The 27,030-nt window shown below is 34.2% G+C and overlaps 1 protein-coding gene across 1 annotated transcript; it reads right to left on the bottom strand.

The window, feature by feature from the left end:
* Window positions 1-12,152: 12,152 nt before the first annotated feature.
* On the bottom strand, window positions 12,153-17,763 carry LOC145087709 (ABC transporter B family member 15-like). Its single transcript, XM_079025745.1, has 7 exons — window positions 17,438-17,763; window positions 17,272-17,326; window positions 16,821-16,999; window positions 16,286-16,743; window positions 15,449-15,989; window positions 13,906-14,814; window positions 12,153-13,810 (listed from the first exon to the last, which is right to left on the bottom strand). Exons 1-7 carry the CDS (start codon window positions 17,666-17,668, stop codon window positions 12,428-12,430), a joined length of 3,756 nt encoding a protein of 1,251 aa, XP_078881871.1. The 5' UTR covers window positions 17,669-17,763; the 3' UTR covers window positions 12,153-12,427.
* Between the last annotated feature and the right edge of the window lie 9,267 nt (window positions 17,764-27,030).

The raw sequence follows: 27,030 nt of genomic DNA, 5'->3' as shown, positions 1-27,030 counted from the left end.
GCCGGCATTTTGTCATTTTTCGTTAGTTTGCTCAAAATTTTGGGACTTTTCCAACAATTATTCTAGGAATAAATTGGTGGTCTAAGTATTCTATTGCGTCTTGGCCACTCAAACTCTCTACGTTCTTCCTGTGCATTGTTGTGGGTATAATGGTGAGATTAACTTAATTAGCATTCCTCTAATGTTGGTGTTCCTCTTTTGTTGTTTAATGTAACTACCAACCAACATTCATACCTTACATGTTAACAACCATCGGCCAACACACATCTATAAAATGTGAAAAGTGAACCGTCAATGATAATTTATATGGAAACAAGTGAATGGTTATTATCTACTTAAATTGTCATTAAAAGTTTACTTTTCACTCTCGATAGATTTGTGTAATTTTATGGTTGTTACCGGGTAATGTTTGGAGGTTAGGTGGTAGTTAAGTTAAAGAACATAATGAAAGATCTATATGTTCGTGTCAGGGGCGGACGCAGGATTTCATAGTAGTGGTTGCACGAGAAGATTAGGGGTTGCACGATAGTAGAAAAAATAAAAATTTAAAAAAAATTCGAAAGTTTTTCCAATGCGGCCAGAAAATTTAGGGGTTGCCGGTTTCACCCCGGAACCCCCCTAAATCCGCCCCTGGTTCGTGTAATGATATTTTCTAATAACACGTGATCATATAGCATCATGCTTAATAGCAAGTAGACTTATTGATTGTGTATTAATAAATATTATCAAATCTTGTATTGGTCACGCCTAATAGAGTACTTGACCCGATGGTGCATGGTCCTTTTGGGTTGCCTTCACCAAAGCAACTTGATAGGATGAATTATGGAGAGAAAGGATTAATTATAATTTATTAATATATTATGAGAATAATATATTAAAGGAGAAATCATATTGTTTAATTAATATTAGTCAAGAATTAATTGATAATTTATTTTGTAGCTCATAGAGATTAATTAAACTTAAGGGACTGGAACTGTAATTATAAGATAATTGCATTTGGGCTATGGATCACCTTGGAATAATAGGTTGGGCGAATTCTATGGGGAAACCCATTAGAAATCGTCCAGGGGATATTCTAAAAGGGTCCATGGGCTGCTTAGGGCTTAAGCAGTCAGATTAGGGTTTCCTAGTTAAAAACCCTAATAGCCTAAATGTATATATAGTACCCTTAAGCCCCAAAAACGTGGCTAAGAGTTCCACTAGGGTTTCTGGACGTTTTGGGCAGCCTCCTCTCTCCTTATTCTTCATCCTCTTGCTCTTGGTGTTTGTGAGCCATTAGAGGAGTGACAATTGTGACTCTAAGCTTTTTAAAGTCATTACAAGGAGGATTTGAGATTGTTATTGCTACATAACAATCAAAGGTGATTCTCTAAACCCTAATTTCAGTTTATAATATGTTAGATCTAAGATTGTAAGTCTTGGATACATTGCATGTACAATAGAGAAACCTAGATCCAAGCATTAGGGTTTGCATGAGCACATAGGATGTTCTTATGGCTAAAACCCTTCAGTGGTATTAGAGTCTTGATTGGTTTCTGTTGTATGTGATGCTATGTTGAATTATTAACTGAAAATCGAATTCTGGCCTTCTGTTCGGACTGACTCGGCGAGGTCCAATGTGTGACTTGGCGAGTCGGAGCGTCAGACAGAGGGAATTTCAGATTTTATTGCTGTTTTGCTTAAGGATAATTACCATATTCGTTTTAAACTTATAAAATACGATTTTTAATGTTTCTAAAAGATTATCCTTGCCAAGACACAAGATAATTACCAATTGATTAGATAATAACTTCCTTATATGATTAAAGATTGATTATTTGTATTAATTGGGTAATTTATCTTGCAAGAAATTGAAATTAGGTCAAATATAGATAATGACAAATTAATTGTTTAATTTCTATTATTTGTTATTTGATCCTTGTGTTGTGAAAAAGTTTCAATTGTGCCCATGTAAGTTTTATGGTTTAAATTTGAACTTAAAGGTTTTGTTTTGAAATTTAAATAGTTGAAACCCTAATGTTTTGAAATGTTTCAAAACTTGCCCTCAAGTTTTGGAATTTAAAAGTTGATTAAAAGTTTAATTTAGAAATGTTAAAATTCTAAAACCCTAGTATTGTTTTTGAAAAGTTCAAATCACATCCTTATGGTTTTATTAATTAATTAAAGTGTATAATTAAAAGAGATTTAATAAATCCATAAAGTTTTGGTCTACAATTTAATTAAATTAAAAGTATAATTATTAAATTTGACCACCCAGTGTTTTAAAAGTGTAAAATACACCCTATACTATATATAACATTAAAAGTCTAATATTATATATATGTATGAGTAAAAGTCAGTCTTACCGTTAGTAGACCTCATTCACGAAGCTGGTCTATAAGGGGTGTTTAAGGAAATTGCAAATAAAATGGCAATTGAATGGGTATCCACTCTTACCCACCGCACTCTTGACTAGTGGAGGGTCGTTAGCCGAACGGGTAGGATAGGACATAAACCTTCCATTATAAGTATAATGAAGTACTAAAGTAACCACATGCTTTTACAAATTCCCAATCTTAGTTACTTTAGGCAAAAGTGAATTGATGCACTTCCATGAAATTACACTTTGTGCCCTTGCGAAGACGTTAGTGGAGTGTGTGTGGTTAACCGACACACTAAATGGTTCTAAGCAAAGGTAGCAAAGGGTGACTCAATGTTTGTCATATTTCAGTGGAGCGTGTGTGGTTAACCGGCACATCGAATAGGTGATTGTAACATGTGGGGCACCATGTAAGTTTGCATGGTTATTCGCACCCGGTTTTGTGATCCTCGGCATCCCAGTCACAAATCGAGGGGCATATCGAGATTTATACATGCCATTGAAAAGTTCAATGAATCTCAAAGGATCTAGGAGTTTTCAAAGCATTTAAAACTTAATCTGTTTTTCGTTTTTCATGGTGGAAAATTAGTGAATCGTCATTCACTTACCTTCAAATGTTCTGCAATTTGGGTTACGGTATCCCTCTCCCAAGTTGTAGAATATTATGTTGGGTCCTAGCCTTAGTATCTCATTTGGGTGATTTATTAAGGACTCAATCAATCAACTAACTTGAATTTATTTTCTCTCGTTTTGTAGATGTCAAAGTATGACAACTATGGTCTTCCCAAATCCCATGGAACAAGCTTTTCACATAAAGATGATATTCCACGATTCGATCGAGGAACACGAGATCATGCTTCACTTCCTCCACCTCCTTCTATTGTTCTCCCTAACCCACAAGTTCAAAAGATTGAATAGTTCAAACTCATTCAAGCCCTTTTAGAAAGTAAACATGAAGAAGGAAAGTCAGTGTGTGCACACGTCCTAGAGATGAAGTCACACATTGATAGGTTAAGAATGTTGGGATCTGTTGTATGTGAGGATCTGGCTGTTGACTGGATTCTTCAGTCACTTCCTGATTCATATAGTGAGTTCGTAAGAGAGTACTATATGATGAGCCACGACATAACCCTCATCGATCTCACCTATATGCTTATTGCTGCTGAATCAGCAATGATTTGGCACACTGGAAAAGCAAAGTTGATTGGTGAATCTGCCTTCCAGATCTCTATGGATATAGGCAATGGAAACGAATGGCATGCCATGATCGAAAAGTTTGATCATAAGAGAAAGGCAAAGTCTGAAGTAGTTCCATGTGCTATTCCAAAAGAGTCAACTTGCTTTTATTGCCAAGAGAAGGGGCATTGGAGACGAAGCTGTCCTATTTACCTAAGAGATCTAAGAGATGGGAGAGTCAAAACGTGTGGCTCTACTTTAGGTAAATTCATTAACTAACTCTTTTGAGTTCCTATTCTAGATTCTTAATACATGATGTGATAAGATTACAATTGATGTTTTTGTAGGATCGAAGAAAAGAAAGGAAGCTTAAGGGAAGAAGTGAGCGGAATCTAATCGTGAAGAAATGGATTTCGATCGCATTACTTGAAGATTGGATTCTTGAGCTACTACTAAGAGTTAGAATAGATTGCTAAGAAATATGTGTTAACATAGTTTTTCATTGAATTGCATTGTAAGGACAATTTTTTACGCAATAAAATAAAATTTGATTTTATATTATATATTTATTCTTGCAATGACGTGTATGAAAAATTGATGTTTGTAAGTTTCTATTATTAGCAATAATGGATTTGATTCTTAATTATGTTATTTGTGGAAAGGTCAAGAATTTACCAAATAGGGAAAGTTTCTCATCGCCCAAGTTTCAATTGGATAGAAACTTGGAATCATGCAACTTGGTTGCATGATGAATGAGAAATTTCATATTTGGAAATTAGACTAATTCGTTGACAAAGTGTCAAGTGAAGGACTAAGAGATCAAGTACACAAAGTTGTGTGTTGATCAAGTCCACCACAAGAGTAACAAAGATATTCGTCATGATTTACTAAAGATTTAGTAAATATGATTATACTTATAAGATTAAGTGTAATTCTGAATTGATTGAAAGAGTTTAAATCAATAGCAGAACGGATAAAAAGAATCAAGTAGGCAGAAAGATAAAAGTTTCTCTATTCTAAGAAGAAGGGAGAGTACCTTTTATTATGTTTTATGATAGGTCTTAATGATTGAGAACCATATCTCAATTGATCCTCTAAGTAATTCTTAGTACAACTGTATGTCTGAGAAGAGGAATCAAGAATTGAAGAAATGGTTAAATCAAGAAGTCAATCATACTTCGTTCCAAAACAAGTCTTAGAGTTAAGATTATGACATTGAGTGACAAGTCTTAAGAAGCTTTATAACATTCATCAAATATGGAATTTGGAAAATGGTTTTTCTTATTCTTGTATATTTGAAATTGGAAAGTTGTGATGTCTTGGATAAGACAAAGACCAACTAGGACCAATTTTGTGAAGTGTTTTGTCTTGATAAAAGCTACACTAACTCTTGAATATTTGTTTGTTGAGAAATGTTTCTTGACAAGAGTATCTTACATGTCAAGGAGTCAGTGGGAGTCTTAATGGTCTTGAAAAGTTTCAAGAACTAATCAAGAATAAACCTTATTGATCATCACTAGCACACAACTTGAGGTTTACAACCTATCGTGTTGACACTATTTTGTTTCTGTGCCGTTCCAATTGAGTTAATTATGCATGTGAGTTCTATGAGTTCTCATTTGAACGCATAAAAGGCAAGCACCTTGATCAATGAAAAGTACATTGATAGGAAAGGGTGAGCTGCTTAACTACTTGGAAGACATGGTGGGCACTTGTGTTACCATAAGGCAAGAAATCAAGATTGAGAAAGTTCGGTCCATATGAGTTTGGATTTGTCACAAACTTTGGTTTTGACAAATTCGCATGGATAGGAACACATACACCATTAAAATCTAAGTGTCATAAGATTCCCTCCTCCATGAAAATGAATGTGAGGAAATGCTTTCACTATGAGAGATTTTAAGAAGATAGTGATTGTGAAATTATATTCTCGAATTCGATTATGGTTACGGTATCTCTTTCCATGATTCGAACTGTGAGATTTGACAATTAGTCTGAATTGTTTAGACACACATATGAGCTATCTAAGGAAAATGTGTATAAGACTAAGAAGCTTAGATAAAATATTATCAAAGCATTAAGTATTAGAAATATGAACTTAAGAAATTCAATAGGTATTGTTTTTCTGAAAATTAAGCTTTTTTTCTGAATACATGTCAAAGCTAGTGGGGGCATAAATGTTATGCTTATATGATAATAATCATCATGATAGTGAGAGCATAATTGTTGTGCTTGTATGATTATTAAGGCAAGTGTTGCAAGTTAGCAATATTAATTATAGAAAACAAGAGTTATACTTTGCAAAGTCCAAAGGGTTGAAAAGTTGTTTTGCTATAATTAAGGGAGAGAATATTATGCTTCATTTCAAATCTAAAGGCTTAGGTTGTGGAATGTTAATAAATTTAGTCAAGGATATATAGTGCGTTCTCAAATTTCGATTATGATTATGGCATCCCTCTTCATAGTTCGAATTGTGAGAATGTGACACATAAAATATTATGACACAAGATTGATAAAGTATCAGTTTTTTGTAAGACATTATGCATCGTGTCTCATATGCATCGTGTCTCATACGCTTCAGGTAAAGGATCGATTGCAAATGCTATAATATTTGACCATTCTAAAATTTTCCAAATTTCTAGCGCATTTAGAGGGAAAAAGGACAAAAATCGGTTTTGACTAAGATGATTAAACAACTATCAAAGGACGATCCAAAGTTCGCTGAGGATTGGTCGCTTGTGAGTAGTTGGAAGTATGTTATTGGATGGATCATATCGACATTATTATGAATAGATAAGATTCTATTCAGAATGAGTTGTCATATGACAAATATGGAAATGTTTCCATATTGGGAGTTGGATATTAAGAGTCTATGTCTAGATTAGAAAATGTTATGCAAAAGGATGTTCAAAGGAATGTACTTTGAGTGAGAGACATCACGTCTATGGAATTGTATTGTAACAATCTCAAATAGAGAACTTTGTAATTTCATTGGCAATAGTCATTGTGATTTTTGTGCTATGACATTACGAAAGGATCATTGCATAAAATGTTAGAATCTCGCATATTCTATAAGTGGCAAGAATTTGATGTTCTTTCACTTGTGAAAAGGATTGGGAATTGTGAAATGAGTATGATTGGAAATGTATTCATTTGATCTATTTCACAAAGTAAGGACCATAGGTGAACATTATGTGCATGCTAAGAGCATGGGACAAGTGTAGTTATAATTCAAGTAAAAAGTTGATTACCCGAAACAACAAATAATGAGTAATCAATATGGTGATTAAGTAAAATGTTTTATTTATACCCAGAGTTCGGGGCCATATGGGATTAGCATTATTCTTGTGTTTCACTTTGCATGTTTTGACTTCCTGAATAATTAAATTATTTCAGAATAATCAAATTACTCGAACGGACCATAGTCATTCATATGTTGGAAGTAGATATGAATGAAGACTGTCATGAATTGGTGTGTGGATTGTCTAAAGTGTATTAGACATAAGCAAATGTTTGCTGCAACGTTCATGAGTGCTTATGAATATGATTTGAGCATTGGATTAAACGCATGCTCACTTGGATCATTTCATGAATCGTATCACGAGTGATTGGTGAGTAGATAACATCTTATATTCTTGAAATCGAGATGTGTGAGTTGTATCTTGTGAGTCGGTTGCACATGGATAATATGTAAACGCACCAGTAACTTGGTGTTATAAAACATATTGTTGTGTGTGATTCGGTAAGTGAGTGCAAGCAAGAATTGAATCAAAGTTTATCCGTTCCTTTTATCCAAAGTAGGATAAAAGCGATATCTTTGGGTCCCTTGATGATTTAGTGATGGCACATAAGCGCTTGGCCAAGCCGGGACTAATTTGATGTGTTCAATTGTAGTCTGTTGTTAGTCGTCATAAATCGGAAGTCGAGAAATAGTATAGAGAGAATGATTAGAATTCATGTCTTATATCCATACGATATCTAGAATGGAGGAATATATGATCCCTTATCTAAAGGACAAGCGTATCTGATAAGATCAGAGTTGACAGCGGCTTTTGAAAGCTACGATTGTAGATCAGGATCTGAAGTCATACACAGAATAGTTGTTAGACTTTCCAAGTGGGAGACTATTGGATTAGTGTCTAAGTCCATAACTGTTTTGGTGTGTACTTGACCCGATGGTACATGGGTTAATTTATAAAAAAATTAAATATAAATGTCAAAATATTTGAAACTTTGAATTTATAAGAAAATAAAAAAATAATTATTTATTATAATAGAATTTTTTTTTATCTTTTAAATTTAAACAAATAATTTAAATAAAGAAAAAAAGATTAGTGAGCTTTAATTTGGAAAATTTGAAATTAAAAGGTAAGTTTATTAGTGAAATTAATATCTATTTATTACTATATTTATTGCAATTATTACATTAAAATATTATGTGGAATTAAATAAAATAGAAAAACTTGACATGTGGAAAAAAAATTAATTCAAAATAACCATAAAATGTATTTGACAAATTGAATAAGAGTGTGACAAATAATAAAAAAAAAATTTAATTTATTAGAAAGGATATTATGATAGCAAAACATATCAAGCTAAATCAAATAAGTTATAATTTGTAAAGAAAAAAACAAATTGGGCTAATCATCCTAAGGTTTTCCAAGATTCGGTAGGTATTATCAACAAAATGGATATATGGACTACAAAACAGGAGATGTTGTATGACCATTTGGGTTATCTCCTCACGTGGTTTACTAAAGAAACACAGTAGATGAGAGCCCTTTATCATCTACTCCATATCATCAACACCCTTGATCGCAACAACCCAACACCATCGCCAACAAGGATAAGAAACATAATTCAATATCTTCACACTTCACATGTTCACCATCTCAACCCTTGTTCTCGTTCTATTTTGCTTTTTTGACCACGCCTACAACAGAATCAAAGGAACAGTTGGGCACAAACTTTTTTCCTTCTGCTTTTAGACATGCAACTCGAGATTTGAATGGGAAATATGATGTTTTCTTTACTTGTATTGTACTCCTCGACCTAAAGGAAACACAACACAAACCTAGAGATTGACAGACAAAGAACACACATACATACACAATTACACACTATGGTGGGGTAAGTTGAGCTTATTTTCTTTTATTTGATCATAAACCATTTAAAAGAAAATATAAAATATCAGTAACGTTGTATTAATCGGTAATTTTACAAAAAACGTAGCTTTTATTTTTAACGGTGTTATCCATGTGGACTTGTGGTGCAATGTTTTTCAAACTTTAGCACCATCTATCTATGCAATAAATTCATCATAAGGCTAGGAGTGATGCCATTAAAACCGTACTTTCTTCACTGCCACATGTACACTACATCACTTTTTACCACACAAGTGTGGTTTCTTGCCACACCCAAAAAGTGGTGTCACACTTTTTTTTTTTTTAATAATTTAGTTAAATAAAACTTCATTTTTAATAAAAAAAACATAATCAATACTTCAAAATAACAAAACATTACATTGCATTATTAAAAATTAAAAAAAAAACATATACCATTAAAAAAATCCTACAAACTTAAGAAACACACATCAAACGATTAAAATAACTTAAAAAAACACAAATAAAACAACTAAACCATACTACATAAAGTCGTTCTCCGAGAACTCGTCTTCCGAGTCATCCGGTAGATCAAACTTAAGGTTAATGTGTTGAATCCCGTAAATGTGTTCCACCAAGTCCGTGCGAAGATTGTGAAATGTTTTAGTGCAACGTATCTCTACTCTCTTGTTCATATATTCTTCGCCACCAATTTCTATTAGTTGTGTATCGGGTATAGTTTCTTCCTCGTCAAACGCACATATCGCTCTTCCTTCGTCTTCAATAATCATGTTATGCAATATGAGACATGTATACATGATTTTTTGAAGTTTTTCCTTGCCGAAATAAATTGTTGGTTTTTTCAATATGAACCAACTTTTCTTAAAAGCTCCAAAAGTACGCTCGATATCCTTCCTAAGTCTTTTTTGAGCTCTCTTGAATTCTTTTCGTCTAGAACCATGTGAACACATAAACGATTTAACAAACACAACACACTCATGATAGATCCCATCAACTATATAATAACCATATTTATATGGCGTTTCATGCACTTCAAAAGAAGAATCTGGTGCAGATCCATCATATATGTTGTTAAATATAGGTGAACGATTAAGAACGTTGATGTTGTTACTCGAACCGGGAGAACCAAAAAAAGCATGTCAAATCCACAGATCTTATGATGCAACTGCTTCAAGTATGACCGTTAGGTGACCATGATCACCTCGGGTAAATTGTCCATGGTGTGAGGTAGGGCAATTTACCCATGTCCAATACAAACAATCTAAACTTCCTAACATTCAAGGAAACCCATGCACACTAGCATGATGAGCTTGCAATTGTAAGATGTCATTACTTGTAGGCTTACATAAATATTTTGGACCATAAAACTGAATCACAGTTTTGCAGAAATAGTGAAGACTATCTCGTGCAGTCGTAGCAGACATCCTAAAACTCTCGTCCAACGCATCAGGCATAATGCCATATGCCAACTGACGAAGTGCGGCCATATATTTTTGTAAGGGAGTGAAACCGGGTGTACCTCTAGTATCGTAACATTGTTGAAAAAAACTGCACTCCCTTGTTACATCTTCAACTATACGTTCGTATAAACGTTTGAACATTCTGAAGCACCTACAAAAATAGTACCCTTGATAAGTGGCATTCTCTTGAAAGTAGTCTCGTGTCAAACGTTGGTTGGCTTTTTCACGATTTCTACAAATATGTCTTCGTGTTCTCCATTGAGAACTTTCGGCTGCGTTATTACATAAAGTATTATATGTCTGTTCCGTCATTTGAGCACAAGCAATAGCAGCATAAAAAATAAATTGAAATTCTTTAAAAGATGAAGAGGATGACATTTTCTATTAATTTTAAGAGATAAAGCAATAGAGAAATGTAAAAGTTTGGTTTTGGTTTGAAAAACAATGAAGTATATGGTATAATTATAGGAAAGAAAAGGAAAAAAAATAAATAAATGTTAACATATTTGACCGTTCAACGGTTATTAACACCACCAGCCAATCAAAATTTGCGGCCAAAAAAAGGTGAGGTGCGCCCTAACTGCACTCGAAACCGCATGGGGGGGGGGGGGTGTTCCCCTGCCTATGTGGTAAGGAGTGCGATAGAAACCGCACCACTCCCTTGAGTCTAAAGACTATTTGTGAAATTTTGTCTAATACCAAAAATTATAAATTATAGTTATTGATTTATGTAATATGTGATGTAATTTTAGTTAATGTATTTTTTATCTGCTTTTTTAGTTTATTTATATTAATTTATTAATAACTAAGCTTGTTATTATTCATTTATAAATTTATATTATACTTCATTTGTGACAAAATTTTAAAAATTATCCTTATGTGATAGAAAAATAGCAAGGGGCGAGGGTGTGATGACTTTTATAAAAGGGGTAAATTTGTCGTTTAACGTATATTTAATCCAACTTCACCAAAGCAATGTTAAAATAACAAAGTTACAACTTTCCGAAACCACAGGACAACATTTGACACGTTTTTGAAAGATTTCATCACCTTGCCACTTTTCGGTAGTCATGGGACCAATTTTTGAAATTTTGTCTTATAATAGACTTAAAAAATTCATTATGCCATCTAGTTATTTACGCATTATGTCCATGTCACTATATCAAAATATAGTGAGAGTTTAACCGTTCAATATTATATCATATTATGCGTCTTTAATTGGCAACTCATTGATCCAGTTTTCACCTTTATCAACTTGCGGGTATTGTCGAATCAAAACTTGTAATTTGCATATGCTAACATAGTAACACCTCTAAGTTTCATAACATGTCCTCTGTATTGTCCTTAAAGTACCAAAACACGAAACATTTTAGAAAAAATATCTGGTACATCCCTCAAATCAATATAGCATGTCATGTGAATTGCTTTATAAAACTTTTTAAGTCTACATAATGATAGATGTTAATAGACTCATACCTTCATTCTAAACATCACATAAGGTCTAACTTTATTCTTTCTAATTGAGCATTGTACTTTGTACATGTTAAAGTCTTATCAAGTTCACCAACATACCATATGTAACATGTAAATACATATCAACTACTAATATTTTCCAAACATTATTAACTTATAAAATTACAAGTGTTACAACAAGCAGAGGATTTTGCTTAACCACCCAAAATATAGTCACAAATAGAACAAAGATTGAAGATCTATGGGAAATCCCTTCTAACTTAACAATCTTACAAACTAAAACCATGCAATATGGAATATAACTTGTTTACAAATACCATTTTGGGTTTTGTCTCTAACAAACTTCGCTAATGGTTATGGCTGCAGAGTATCATAACAACCACATATACAATAACAATAAAATAATAAACATAAACATAAGTGAGTGTTTTGGTCCTTCTTTTACATATGTCGAAAGATAAAATCGTTACACTCTGGAGAAATTATAAAAATACAAAGATAACCATTATTTATTGTTAAAATTATATCATGTTTTATGAAACACCCGTCCACACCAAAATGTTTAACAAATTCCAATTTCTTTAACAGATTTAATTTCTTTCGAAAACATCTTGTGTACGCTATATAACTTTGATTATTTAATGTACTTACTGGTTACAATTATATCGTATATATCAACTATTTCAGAATCAGTTTCCTGTTAGAAAATGATATGCTGAACAAAACCTATATACCATCATCCTCAGATGCATACATATAATGTGTAAAAATCGTTTTACACTTCAACACTTGCAATCTTCTATGTAAAACCCCTCCAATTTTCCACCAAGTTTTAGTTAATCATAATGTTGAGCAGAATTAGGCTTTTGAAGACTAACTAACGAGTAGTAAGCTCCGGTCGGCCCTTTCGCTAACAACGAACTATGATTACCTTTCTCGACCACCTTCCCTTTCTCCAAAACCGCGATCGTGTTGCAACTTTGTATGGTACTCAAACGGTGGGCCACCACCACACTAGTCCTCCCCACCATCATTCTCTCCAATGCATCTTGTACTACTTTCTCTGATTGACTATCTAATGCACTTGTAGCTTCGTCTAGTAACAAAACCGCTGGGTTTTTTAATATTGCGCGGGCTATAGCAACGCGTTGTTTTTGTCCTCCAGAGAGTTGTATCCCTCGGTCACCGCACCACGTGTCATACCCATCTTTCAAAACTGAAATGAAATCATGAGCATTGGCTGCTTTAGCAGCCTCAATGATCTCTGATTCACTAACTTCCCCAGAAGCCCCGTAGATGATGTTTTCACGTATGGTACCGGCGAATAACGCGGGTTCTTGGCTCACAAGTGCGATATATTTCCTCAAAGTTCTTAAATGGTACGACCTTATATCTCTTCCATCAATTTTCACAACTCCTTTCATTGGGTCGTAAAAACGTTCGATGAGCCCGATAATGGTTGATTTCCCAGACCCACTTTGTCCCACCAATGCAGTTGATTTCCCAGCTTCAATATCGATTGAGAATCCTTTAAAGATCATGACGTCAGGCCGCGCAGGGTACGCGAAGTCAACATCGCGTATCTCTACGTGACCTTTAATGATCTCAGGCTTTTTACCATCAGCGTCCTCGGGCTCAATGAGGGTGTAACGGTCCAATACCGCGAATACAGATTGCACCGCATCAGACCCTTTGGCTAAATCATTTGTCATGGTTCCAGCATCCGCAATCACCCTGCCGGTGCTTACTAATATCATAAATGTTTGGAAAAGTGCTTTTGAACCAAGATGACCATCGCTAATCAACTTCCCACCATACCAAAAGTCTAGAGCCCAAGTACAAGCCATAAGGCTTTGAGAAAACCCAAGCCCGAATCCAGCATACCAAGCTTGCCGGATGCTTTCACGCATTGGTGCTTTTTGCGTCTCTTCGAGCATTTTGAGGATTCGTGCTTGAGATGAAAAGGCAGTGACTGTACGTAGATTTGAGACAGCTTCGGCTGCGAGCTTGCTGCTCTCTTCTTGTGATTTCATGGCTTTATGTGACATGTTCTTTAATAAAACTCGTTTGCAATAAAAGCATACGATAATCAATGGCTGAACCGCAATCATAACCAATGCCAATCTCCATGCAATCACCAATCCCATTGTGCAAGCAATCAACACAGCGGAGATTGTTTGAATCAGTAGAGCGCATCGATCACCTACCAATGATCTCACCTGTAAAATCATTGTTGACATATTGGTTTATCACTTGTCCTAGAAACCGATATTTTTTAAAAAAGAAAATGACAAATGAACATAAAAATCCATACCACATTGGCATCTTTAGCGAGCCTTGAACATATAGCCCCACTTGAATTTTCATCCCGATCGAACCACCCGATTTCAAAGGTGAGTATCTTTGACAACATCCTTTCCCGGACTCTTTTAGTCAAGTACTCACCCATGGCTGCAAAATTATAATGCTGAATGATGTTTATTACCATAGAGAAAACCGCCAAACCAGCGAAACAAAGTGAATAAATAGCCGTTTTGCGCTTGATCTCATCATGATCAGCCAAGAAATACACCGATATCACCGACCCCATTGCAAAAGCATAAATTGGCTGAATTGCACCAAACAGAATCGCGCCAATACTTCCGAACAAAGCTTGCCTCCATTCAGGAAGGTTCATCGCTAAGAGCCTCTTAAAGGAAGGCACTGGAATTTCTTGGTCTGCTCGCATCGTAATGTTTTCACCTCCACCATGGTTGACTGAGTTTGCTGAGCTTGACCGGCTCACGTTAACTGACCTTCTACGACTACTTGTGTTGTGGACATCGAATCTTGAAGAAACCAATGAAGGCCCAGGTAGTGGGAAAAGATCATTAGGGGTTTGTTCATCGTTTTGTTTGGTTTCTTGAAGGCGGATGAGGGATGTGTATAAACCATCTTCGATTTGAATGAGATCATCATGGGACCCGGACTCCACCACCCGGCCCTCTTGAACCACCACTATCACGTCGGCGTTTCGGATTGTAGACAGGCGGTGAGCTATAACAATGGTGGTTCGACCAACTGCCGCTTGATCAAGTGCCTCTTGAACCACTCGTTCTGATTCAGTGTCGAGTGCACTTGTTGCCTCGTCTAAAAGAAGGATACGTGGGGACTTGATTATTGCACGCGCAATTGCGATTCTTTGTTTTTGTCCACCTGACATTTGAACTCCCCTTTCACCAACCTATTATTGATTTTTCCAACAAAGTTAGAATAAATTATGATATTTATGGAATTTTTGGAGAAGCATATTTTATAGTTTAGAGTTGACAAATTGTAACGTGTGGAGTTAAAAATCTATGGAAGTGAAAGGTGTACACAAAATTCATCGTATTATTATATTATAGTCATAGTTATAATAAGATATATGGATGTCTTGATTCAGAGTTTGTGTCAAGTTTTGCCACTACACCGCTTGGAGCTTGTTCCCCTTTGGATTAATTTATGCTTAAAGCAGGGATCTTTGACGAAAAAAAATCAAAAGATACGATCATGAATGACTAAAATAGAGCCTAACTTATCTTCATAGGGACTCTTTCTAAACCCCAATTCACTTTCTCACAAGTACTTAGAAACTACCAAGAAACTAGTGATGATCTTTAGCCAATTCATTTTTATGATATTAAACGAACCAAGGCAAGAAACACGTCCATAGCTTTTTCTTACTTTTTGTCGGCATCTCTTTTATGTTACTTGCTCAAGTTTCATTTTTCTAAGTCCAGTTTTTTACTTTATTTTAAATAATATTTGATTATGGAAACATCAAAATATTTGTGATTATTAATATATACTAGAAAAGAGAAAGATGGAAAAAGAACCTGGGTGTCATATGTCTGAGGCAACTGGGTGATGAAGTTATGAGCGTTTGAAGCTTTGGCAGCTTCAATGACTTCATCCATGGAGGCATCTTCCTTGCCAAAAAGTATGTTCTCTTTTATGGATGTCGCAAATAAAGCAGGCTCCTGACTAACCAACCCCATTTGTGATCTTAGCCATTTTAGTTGAAGCTTATCAATACTCACCCCATCTACACAAATCTCTCCTCCTTGAGGATCATAAAACCTCTGCAACAATGCAATTACAGTCGATTTACCAGACCCACTCCCACCTACCAACGCCACCGTCTTCCCCGCCGGAACTTTTAAGTTGAAGTCTTTGAAGATCACAGATTCCGGTCTCGAAGGGTACGCAAACTTCACATTCTTGAATTCGACTTCCCCAGAGACTTGTTGTAATATCTCCCCTTCCATGTTATCTGAATCGATCTCCGGGACTCTTTTAATAACTTCCTTTATACGTTCACTGGCAGCCATGGCATCGGAAAAGTACTTCACGTTCGACAGTCCAGAGCCCAATGATCTGTCGTCATCGGATTTATTAAAGATATTCTCAAAATCCATCATTGAAAACGACACGATATGCAAGTGCAAAGTAAATAAGCAATTGAATGGGCTATCAAATCAATAAAAAATGGAAAAAAGTCAAACATTACCATTATTAGAGTTTTCTTTTCACATGGATAGACACAATAAATGTAGATAACAGAAAGGCTGCTATCATAGAAACTAAATTATTCCTTTATGAAACGTTAAAAGTCCAAACAATACACACAAGTAACCCGTTTGATGAAATAATCGAAGCAGAAAGAAACTTACAGTCCACCAATGGCGATGGCAGCTCCAACAGCAAATACAGTTCCTCCGCTAGCTCCATTGTACATCACCATCCTACTACCATACCAAGACAAAAAAGACCAAACTGCAAAAACGACGCCGTTGCTGCCAATCGCTATTCCTTTAGCCAAACCTTGCTTTAAACCTAATTTCACAGTACCTTGAAGAGCAGCAGAGTACTCTGTTATCGTCTTGCTTTCACCCACAAAAGAATAAACAGTCCTCACGGATGAAATCGCCTGCTCCGCCACTGTACCAGCCTTATTGTACTCCTCCCTGATCTTTCTCGACAAACTCATAAGAACCCTTCCGTAAATCAAACCAGGTATAACTAAAATTATAATAAACGGAAGCCCAACAATCGCTAGCCTCCATAGTAATATAAACGCCACAACATACGCCCCTCCAAAAATTGACATGTTCATCAAGAACACAGGTACCTGCATTTTTATTTCCACTTAAAAAGTCAAACACTTGTAATGATTTTAGACTCATGGAGTCATGGTCATGAACGCACCTTTTCGCTGATGACTTCTTGAATCACGAGACTATCACTGGAAACACTTGTAATGATCTCTGCTGTGCTTGTTACATTCAAGTCGAAATACGCCACTTCTTGCCTTAAAACTGCTTTCAAATAAGCCGCCCTTAATCTTGATGCTTGTCTCTCTGCTGTTCTTGCCCAACAATATCCCTCTGCAACAAAAATCATTTCATGATCTGAACAATATAAAGAAACCTCTCGCTTGTTTAAATGGTTAAAATCATGGGTTTTCTTGAATGATCGAAGCCATGTTGAGGAATGCAAATTCTTAATTTTTTTTTACAGGGCTAGATTATCAAGTCGATAAAATGCTTGAAGCATGTTACTTGCGCCGTAATTCATCAGATAATATTATAAATCCCACGTTTTTATTGAGAAAGACATGAGTGAAATTGAAAATATTATCTGAAAGACTGAAACCTACCAAGAAAACACGAAACCCAAATCCCAATAGCCATGTAACAAAGATTCACTGCATTCTGCAACCGAAAAGTGGAAGCCGGATTAGATTTCTGCAGCTTAATCCGTATAAACTTGATTTGTTTGATTGTATTGTATATATGTACGTGTTTGTAATTTATAATATTGACCTGGTTGATTTTGTCAGTGAACGCAGTCATGGATGAAGATGAAGAATCTCCAATATTGTTCATGATTTTGCTGGTGATAAGTAACATCGTCGGCATCGAAATTCCATCGCCGACGGCGCCTAAAAACCCAAGGGTCATCAAAAACATGTCGGCACCGTCAGCATGCATAAAAATCGATCGGAATGATCCATTTCTGACCTTCTTCTTTGTCTCTGTGCTCTGTTTACTCATATTGACGGACGAATTTTGAAGGTGTCAGGTGTGAGAGAAACAGGGACAGAGGACAAATCGAAGTTTAAGGTAAGTAGGAGGGGACTCGGTGTATTTATATTCGTGTCAAATATATAAGGAAACGGGAAATAAGGTTAGCATGTGAAGCGTTGTATGATAAGTAAGGTGTGGTGTCATGAATTAAAATAAAGTTTTTGACTTTTTTTTTTCTTTTTTAAAATTTAGTTCTGCCAATAGAAGTAGGATTTCAAATTGTTCGTCACTAATGACGACTTGCGTTTAAGCATCTTCAACTCATAACGTAATCTTCTAATCTTATTCTCAGTCCCCATCACTCGCAATTCAATTTTACGCATAATGTATAGATGAAACCATCATGTGATTGAATTCTAGTGGTCAGGGAATGAAATTATGTATGAGAGTATGACCATGCACAATATATGGTTCAATAGAACTTATAGAGGTGGTGAATGAGTTGGAATGCTAAGTTCAACTATAAGATTATGTCAAGTTGGAATATAATGAACAAAATAAATTTAAAAAAAAAAATAGCCCACATTCTTAATTATTTAATCATAAAATTATACACAAGGACCAATCATTTTAGTTATTTTAAAAAAATAATTAATGCATATTACATGTTGAAGATATAATAGGTATTAATTACATCTTCAACATTTAACATGCATTAATTACTTTCTTAAAATAACTAAAATGATTGGTCCAGAATCAATCATACAGGCACACAATAGATAGTGAAAACATTTGAACCTAACTCTCCCTCTCTCTCTCTCTCTCTCTCTCTCTCTCTCTCTCTCTTACTTCGCCCATCTTGGAATACCTTCAATCCTTGATTATTCATACCGAACACCAATGTTTTGCCTAAACGTTCTTCCTTTCGGTCATTCTTATCTAAAGCTTCCTCCTGAGCTTTCTTGATGCTTTCCACAATCGTTGTGACAACCTCTATTGATTGTTTCAATTATCTTTCACTTCAATCTTCTGGCTTAAATCAGATGCTACATCGAACTTGGTTCTCTGAACCACGTAACATACTCATCTTAGTCGGACTCAATTTGATATGACCACTAGGTTTAGAATAACAATCATATTCTTAGTCATTACCGAAACGATGATAACGACGGACATGAACAAAACTGTCACAACTTGCATTTTGCTAGGAAATTCTATTCCCATGTAAACATCATCCGTTGTAAAAGCTTGTACTCTAAGTGAATACTATACTCTATTCCTTAATGTCACAATTGACGTTAGACTAAACCCTAGTGGTATTGATACTAGGTTTTATCGAAGGAAAGTTTTGAGAGTATCGAAGCGCTGTCCGAGTTCTGAATCACCACCTTTCAAGTGAGTGCATAGTCCCTTTCATCTTACACATAGATATGAAGTATTTTAATATAAATTACGTGCTATGTGTGCATATTGTCTGAATACTTGTTGTCTATGCTGATGAAAGAATTTTATACATGTTTTAAATGATGTAAGCTGTATAAAGTATTTTATATCTACAAAATATGTTGGGTAAAAATGGGTAGATGAATAATGAGAGATAAAAGCTGAAATAGAGGAACATTAGTAGTACGGACCTAGTGCCCTATAGGTATACATTGACAGCAGTGGACCTAGTACCCCATAGATGAGCACTGACAATTGCGCCACAACCCGTAGATGATTTAGATCTACGGTAAACATCCTAGCAGCTGCGCTCTAAGGATAGTATCGGCAGCTGCGCCTAATAGGGAGCCTTATGACCATGACAGTAGCGTTTAAAGGTCAATACCGGCAGAAGCGCCTCATAGAAAAAGTCCCAATTTTGGCAGCTGCGCCCAAGTGATAACATTAGCAGCTGTGCTTGACCACTGTGTCATTGGCAACAATGGACTTCATGTTGTTTCCTTAGGATGATCCTTAGGAATGAATGAACGAGGGTTAGCTGATCCTTAGGGTAAATCCTTAAGAAGATAAGGGGAATGGGAAATTGGGTTGATTATTTGATGTTTAAATATAATAATTATATTATTGTGGGTTGAAAACCCTATGTACTCACCAAGTTTCCCAACCTGACCCACTCAGTTTATTAATATCACAGGTGTTGATATGAAGTCACATTACACTGAGAGATTTAAAAGAGATGTAGATCACTAGTGTAAATGAATGTAAGTTCTGTTTATGCTTATGTTTCTGTATTGACAATGACATCCCAAACGTTTTAAAATGAATAAAATACGTTTCTTCGAAAATGTTTTGATAACGTATTTATCGTGTTTTCTGGGAACAAATTCCGCAACATTTTTATTAAAAGAGGTACTCTGATTTTTATAAAGCATAAACAAAATCGGTCTTTTCTGGCCGTGAAAATGGGGATGTCACAACATGTTATGCTGTATATGTGCTGGGGTAAGTCCGATGTCGGGATGAGCCCGATGCGGTCAGATGCCGGGGGTGAGCCCGATGCCGGACAAGAGTTCGATGTCGGGTAAGCCGATGCCATGATTTGTCCCGATGCAGCTGGGAGTAGTACCAGAGTTATGTTATTTGTTATATGCTAAGTGTATGGTATGTGGTAGTTTGAGGGAGCTCACTAAGCTTCGTGCTTACAGTTTCAGTTTTGGTTTCAGGTACTTCAGCTAGCAAGGGGAAGGGCTCGGGTTGATGGCATGGCACACACCACAGTTCTTTAGTATGGGAGGTTACTTTGATATTTCATATGAGATTGTGATATGCTGACAGATATTATGACATTTTAGACACATGAGTTATGATTTGATATTATGGTGATGATGTTTATGTTTATTAACTGATTTTGAAAACGAAATTTTTGGACCATATTTTTGGGATGTTACATAAGGCTAAAAAGCACTTTATCGTAAACTCACCTTTTGCGTCACGTAGTGTCGTGCCGGTTCAGTCGTGAAATTTCGATGAGCCAAAACTTCTTCTTTATAACTCGGATTTCGACGTTCTTTATATCTCCGGAATCCTTGTCACGACTACTAGAATTTTCTTCATAGATATCGGGTTTATCTTACATTTGATTTTTGACGCTTATTTTCATTCTTCATTTATTATATCTTTATAAACAAGTATATAAGCACATAATTCACGTAATTCACATAATATTCAAGTAATTCCTCTTTATTACTTCAAAATATGTTACAATGGTTGACCTTGACTATTACATCATCATACTAATGCTTAGTCTCGAAACACAGGCATTACAGATTGTTGGTCAGGAGAAGATGGCGGAGGAAAAATGAACGGGTTGTGCTGAATAACCATTTATGATTATAACTCTCCCGTCGCGCCGATACACCAGAGTGCTAAAATGGCTAATGAAAAATATGTGGCTGATGTTGAATCTAAATATCTATATTTTTTTTTGAAATCTCAATGGAACCTACTTATATATATATATATATATATATATATATATATATAAAGAAAGAGAGAGAGAGAGAGAGAGAGAGAGAGAGATAAAGAGAGAGGTTCAAATGTTTTATGCATCTATTGTGTGTATGAATGCTCCAATCAAAATTTAGGAAAAAAGAAAATCATTAATTAAATAATAAATGGTAGTTTAGTCAATATATGTATACAATTAATTATATTTTAAAATTATAATCCCTAAAATAATGAGTCAATTTCCCTTAAATACAGTGCCTCTGAATAAACCTAAAATAGTCACCAGACAACACATCTTTGTTTCCCCTTTGTGGGCCTAAAACAAAGAACGTCTCCAATAGGTGTGTCTCCTTCTCTGTCTTTAGCCATCCTTAACAGCAAGTTTCCAGCGATCACAATAAGCTCCTCGGTGTCGGCTATCCTCTGTCTATCGGTATGTCTACTTTCCTTACTTTTTATTCATTTGCAGTTTCTTCATCTTATTTCATTTTCTATGGATTTAACTTTATTGATTTTTGAGTTTTCACTTCAGCAAGCATATTATGTAATACCCTTACACGTATGTTATCAAGCACCAAACCAATGGCCTATCCCTTCATTCCCCATCACCGCTATCACCATCCTTCTTCCTACTGGCACTATGTGTTCTTTCCCTGGATGAACGATTAAGTTTTGATTCATGTAACCTAGAACGACGTTGATTACTTTTTTTTTCCTATAGTCTCTTTTCTTGTGTGGTTGATTCCCTTCTCTCAATTTTTCTATTACTTTCAACTTGAATTTTTCTGTTTTCCTTAATCGTTTTCATGTCATTGATCACAATCTTTTTTTAACTCCATCGATGCATTGTGGTTGTTGAATTCTTACTGATTACAATAACTGCCTACAAATTCACTCAGAAGAAGAATATGTGCTGATATGGAATATACAATGACGATTCAGACATCTCGATCTCACAATCACTATGAAGTTATAATCCACTCATCATGGTAAGTTTTTAATTATTTCTTGTGTTCTAATCTTTCCTGAATAATTAAACAAACAAAAGACTTATTTTTATGGTAGATTTTTTTATTTATTTCTAAAATATTTAAAGCTTCTTTCCACATTTTTTTGTTTTTTATTCAAAATTGGGGCTAAATCTTTGACCATGAAAATGAAGGGGTGGGGTGATATGTTGGGTGGGGTGATATGTTGGTTTTCCACTTAGGTTATGAATTATGTCATAATTGTAAAAAGGGCAACAATTAAGTACTAATATGATCAATGAGTATAAATAAACTAGTTTTCTTGTTTATTCTGTATTTGTAATTTATTAGCGGTTGTGCCCATCTGGAGTTCGAACAGGTCAACAACCAATCCAATAGGCATGTTATTCTTACATAGCTGGGCAAATTAGAAGAAAAAACTATGATTTAAGTGCACTATATAGTGTATTCTGTCAAAATTTAATTGTATAAATGCATTATGTTAGAATGGAATATTGAATTCCAATTATGTCAGAATAGAATAGTAAATTCCAAGTTAACTTCAGCAGTGAATTACAAAACACACCACATAAATAGAATCTCGTAAGATTTGCATTTTGATTTTGGTTAAAGGATATTAGGGTTAGGCCTTTAGTTTTAATTATGTTGTTACAATCTTTATTTTAGGTTTCAATATTGTTGCTACTTTATCATTTTTGAGTTTTGATTTGGTTCGTGTTTTACTTCAGGATCCTTTCACTCAAAATACAACAAAGTTGTTTGGAACATGGAGAACAAACGTTTATTCTAGCAGCATGTATTCAGCCAGAATGTATAAAACGATTATTAGCAATGATATTCTTAGAATACACTAAATTTTATAAATTTTGAAAGTTAATTATGTTTTCTTTGTGGATTTAGTTTTTGAAGAGGCTATCATTGATGTGGAAAAGAAAGAAAAATATGGAGAACGAGAGTGTTCTAGCAGAATGTACAAAGTGTTTCTTAACAATAATATTTTTTCAGAATAAATTAGTGTTTTTGTTAGATTTTGATGTTCTTTTTTTTAACCATTCTTAGTTTTAATCTTTAAAAATAAATGTAATTCTTAAATCATTATTAGTCATATTTTTTCAAAATGAATGTAACAATGATTTATAGTCTTATTCTTTATGAATTAATGTAATTAATTCTATAAGAACAAAATATGTATTCTTTACAAAATATTATTCTTCATAATATGTTGTATAATTCTTTAAGAATGTTAGTTATAAAAAAAATATCTTGCATGGAACCATATTCTGAAAAACTTAAATTAAAAATATCAGATTAATTATTAAAAATATCTAAATTGGAACTATATTCTGCAAGATCAATATTGAAAATATCTTTATTAGTTTTTTAGTTGACATTCTATCATTCTGACAGAATAAAATCGGACTTTAAAATTTGAATTAATTTAAAAAATTCAGAATTTTAAAAATAAGGGAATTAATTATCCCTTAAAATCCGGAAATTTCCTTTTCTAATATAGGTAAATTGACCAAAATACCCTTATGCTGAAATTTGTATATTTATGTGGAAAATGTTACATAATTGTAATATCATAGACTCTCATATTATGACCATTGAATATATTCCATCCGTTGGTCCAAATTTGTGTTTACGATCACACAATAGATGTTAGGAACAAATGAACCTAACCATATATATATATATATATATATATATATATATATATATATATATATATATATATATATATATATATATATATATATATATATATATGATTGAGTTCAATGAGAACAATTTTAGATCATAAAACCAAGCAATCAATCTTGGCCTTTAGAGAACAATTTATGAAAAGCTAAAAAAGTGGTTGTATATTCAAAGGTTAGACGCACCGGATCATAGTAGAAAATCCACAATTTTTTGTTTTTTATATTTTTATGATTTATTTTTTACTCAAAAAAACCAAATATACCAAAATTCATAAAATTTTATCTACTTTTAACAGACATTCATAACAATATATAGAGTAAATTACTAAAATCGTCCCTGTGGTTTGGTTAAAATTGCATATTTGGTCCCTAACTTTTATTTTACACTCGGATCGTCCCTATGGTTTGAGTTTGTAGCATTTTTCGTCCCTGTGGTTTGGTTGAAATTGCACATTACTTTATGTATCTAAGGGACGAAAAACGCAACAAAATCAAACCATAGGGACGATCTGAGTGCAAAAGAAAAGTTAGGGACCAAACATGTAATTTTAACCAAACCATAGGGATGATTTTAATAATTTACTCTAATATATAAAAATGAATTTTTTAATGCACTTTATTTTTTTAATATTTACACTTATTTTAAAAAAATAAAGTAAATATATCTAAATTTATAGATATTTTTATTTTTTAAATAGACAATCATCAATGTAATTTCATGTTGCAGATCAGAATAATAGTATATAATTTTTTTGGCATTCACAACGTGAATCTGACTTACTATTTTAACACGTTTTATCATTCACAAATTAATTTAGTGAAATTTAAATGTGAATCGAAGTATATTTTCTTATAGTTTTATAATATTTTAACGTTTTAATTACTCATAAATTGGTTTTGTAAAATTCATAAGTGAATTTATTCACACTATGAATCTAGACTGTATATAATTAAATTTTCAAAAATTCACAATGTTAATTTGATATACTATTATTGACACTTTGAATTTGAATTGTATATATATAGTTTAGATTTCAGCATTCACAATGTTAATTTGATTTACCATTATTCACATATTAATGTCTATTTAAAAAGTAGCAAAAATTATGAGTTTTGATATATTTATTTTACTTTTTTTTTCGATAAAAAACAAGCTTAAATGTTAAAAAAAACTAACAAAATGAATGGGTTTTTTTTGAAAAAAAAATTTATTTTTTGTATATCAGTATGAATGTGTAAGGAAAGATGATAAAAAATTCTGAATTTTAGTATATTTAGGTTTGTTTTTCCATAAAAAATTGTAATAAAAAACGGAAAAAAGAAGTGAGTTTTTTGGTATGATCTGGTGCAAGTGCATTCAATCGCTTAATGTGTGTCTATTATTTTAGCCCTTGATCATTTTCTTTCTAAGGGTCAAGATTGGTTCCTTAGTTCCATGTCTTAAAATGGTTCCTTATTGAACTTTTGCATATATATATATATATATATATATATATATATATATATATATATATATATATATATATATATATATTATACCTTAATATGCATCTTTGGTCAAATGCTGAATTTTAAGAGGTACAAGCCATAATGCGATTTCTACAATGAATTTATGCATTAACAAAAAACTGAATCTTATCTGGCCAACAGGTTATTGAATTACGCACGTTTTGAATATGTGTTGGCTCTCATCTTCAAATTGAACTGGTAAATAGTCAAAGATGAACCAGTATTCCTCAAGTTTTGCCAATGGAATTGGTCAAGTGGAAATACTCAATAAAGTCACCTTCTTCCACCCATATTTGCCGCTACAAAAGAACCAAGAGGCTTGATTGTGTTGTATGTGGCTTCGTTCTTATTTTACAAATCTGACATTTGTATGTTTGTTTGTTGTGCATCTTCAAGAACAAGGAATTTCATTTTCATCCATGGTCCATCTCTTCAGGTTTGATCTATCTCTGTTACGCCCGGTTCCCGGTATGTATTTTAAATCAATTTATTGATTTTTGTACAGGAACTCGATGAGTTGGAGGCCCCAAACTTGTCGAGTAGGAATGGATTTTGGACATGGAACTTAAATTCTAATCGACGAGTTGAGGGACTCAACTCGACGAGTAGGGCTGCCACAATGAAACCCTAATTTTCAGGGTTTAGCATCCTATTTAAACACCTTAACCTCCAAAGGATGGCCTCATTTACAACCTCCTCATCCCAAACCCTAGCCACGAAACCCTAATACGTTTTTGAGAGTTTTGAGCCATTTTTGGTGCATTCTTAAGATTTGGAAGAAGAAGAGACTTAAAGAAGGAGCAATGATGTGAAGGAGAAGAGTAGATTCAGAAGTTGAGCTCCATTTCTGGTTCATTGGAGGTATAAAGCTCCTATCTTGTCTATTCAATGTTTAGATCTAGTTTTGGAGCAATTTCCCTATGTCTTGGTCAAAGATTGCTAGCTTTTGAGATTTGGATGTCCCAAGTGATTACTCTTTTAGATCTGTGGTCTAGAAGAACTTTCATGGCATAAAGGTGCAAACATCATGGCCACGGAAGTCCCATGCAAGCTTTGGGATGCCATTTTGGCCTTTTATGCTCCAAAAGGCCATGCATGGAAAGAAAGTCAGGGACTTTACATGTTCTTACGGTATCTAGGGTCTAGATCTTAGTTTTTATGCTTTAGTTTGAAGTATTGTGGCTTTTGGATGAAGATCTAGTCTTAAAGAATTAGGGTTTGGGATAAACCCATTAAGTAAGGATATTAACAGGTAAAGTTGGAAACTTTACCCTTAAAAGGAAACTTTCAGTATGTGGATGAAGTATGGGGATTAGATCTGAAGGATAAGAGATTAATCTATTAAGATGGCTCAACAGACTGAGAACTCGTCGAGTCCATAAAGGAACTTGACGAGTTGGGTCGAAGTATCCCAAGTCTGTAAAGGGCAAAACTCGACGAGTTGATTGGAGAAGTCCCGATTCTGTTATAGGGAGAAACTCGATGAATTCATGTAAAAACTCGACGAGTTGGATCGCGATTTTCAAGGCTTTATGATTCTTGAAACTCGACGAGTTGATGGACTAACTTGGCGAGTTGAGTCAACCAGAATGTTGACTTTGACCAGGATGTTTAATTTGACTTTGACCTCGACCAAAGTTGACCCTTAAGGAGAGGGGGGGGGGGTTGTGAGTATGAAAAGGGTAATTAAAGGAAATGTTTATTTGTAGGAGTTTGAGAGGGGTTGATTTTAGAGCAA

The sequence above is a fragment of the Lactuca serriola genome, chromosome 2 (genome assembly GCF_051521515.1).
Source record: "Lactuca serriola cultivar US96UC23 chromosome 2, Lser_US96UC23_V15, whole genome shotgun sequence".
Classification (NCBI taxonomy): Eukaryota; Viridiplantae; Streptophyta; class Magnoliopsida; order Asterales; family Asteraceae; genus Lactuca; species Lactuca serriola.
The sequence above is the reverse complement of the archived record's forward strand: the minus strand, read 5'-3'. Positions and strand labels throughout refer to the sequence as shown.

Bases quoted from the DNA above. Each gene is read 5' to 3' on its own strand.
- LOC145087709 (XM_079025745.1), bottom strand. From the start codon at position 17,668: ATGAGTAAACAGAGCACAGAGACAAAGAAGAAGGTCAGAAATGGATCA. The intron at 17,327-17,437 runs GTCAATATTATA...TTTCGGTTGCAG, and splicing joins TCACTGACAAAATCAACCAG to AATGCAGTGAATCTTTGTTA. The intron at 16,744-16,820 runs GTGCGTTCATGA...ATAAAAATGCAG, and splicing joins AAGAAGTCATCAGCGAAAAG to GTACCTGTGTTCTTGATGAA.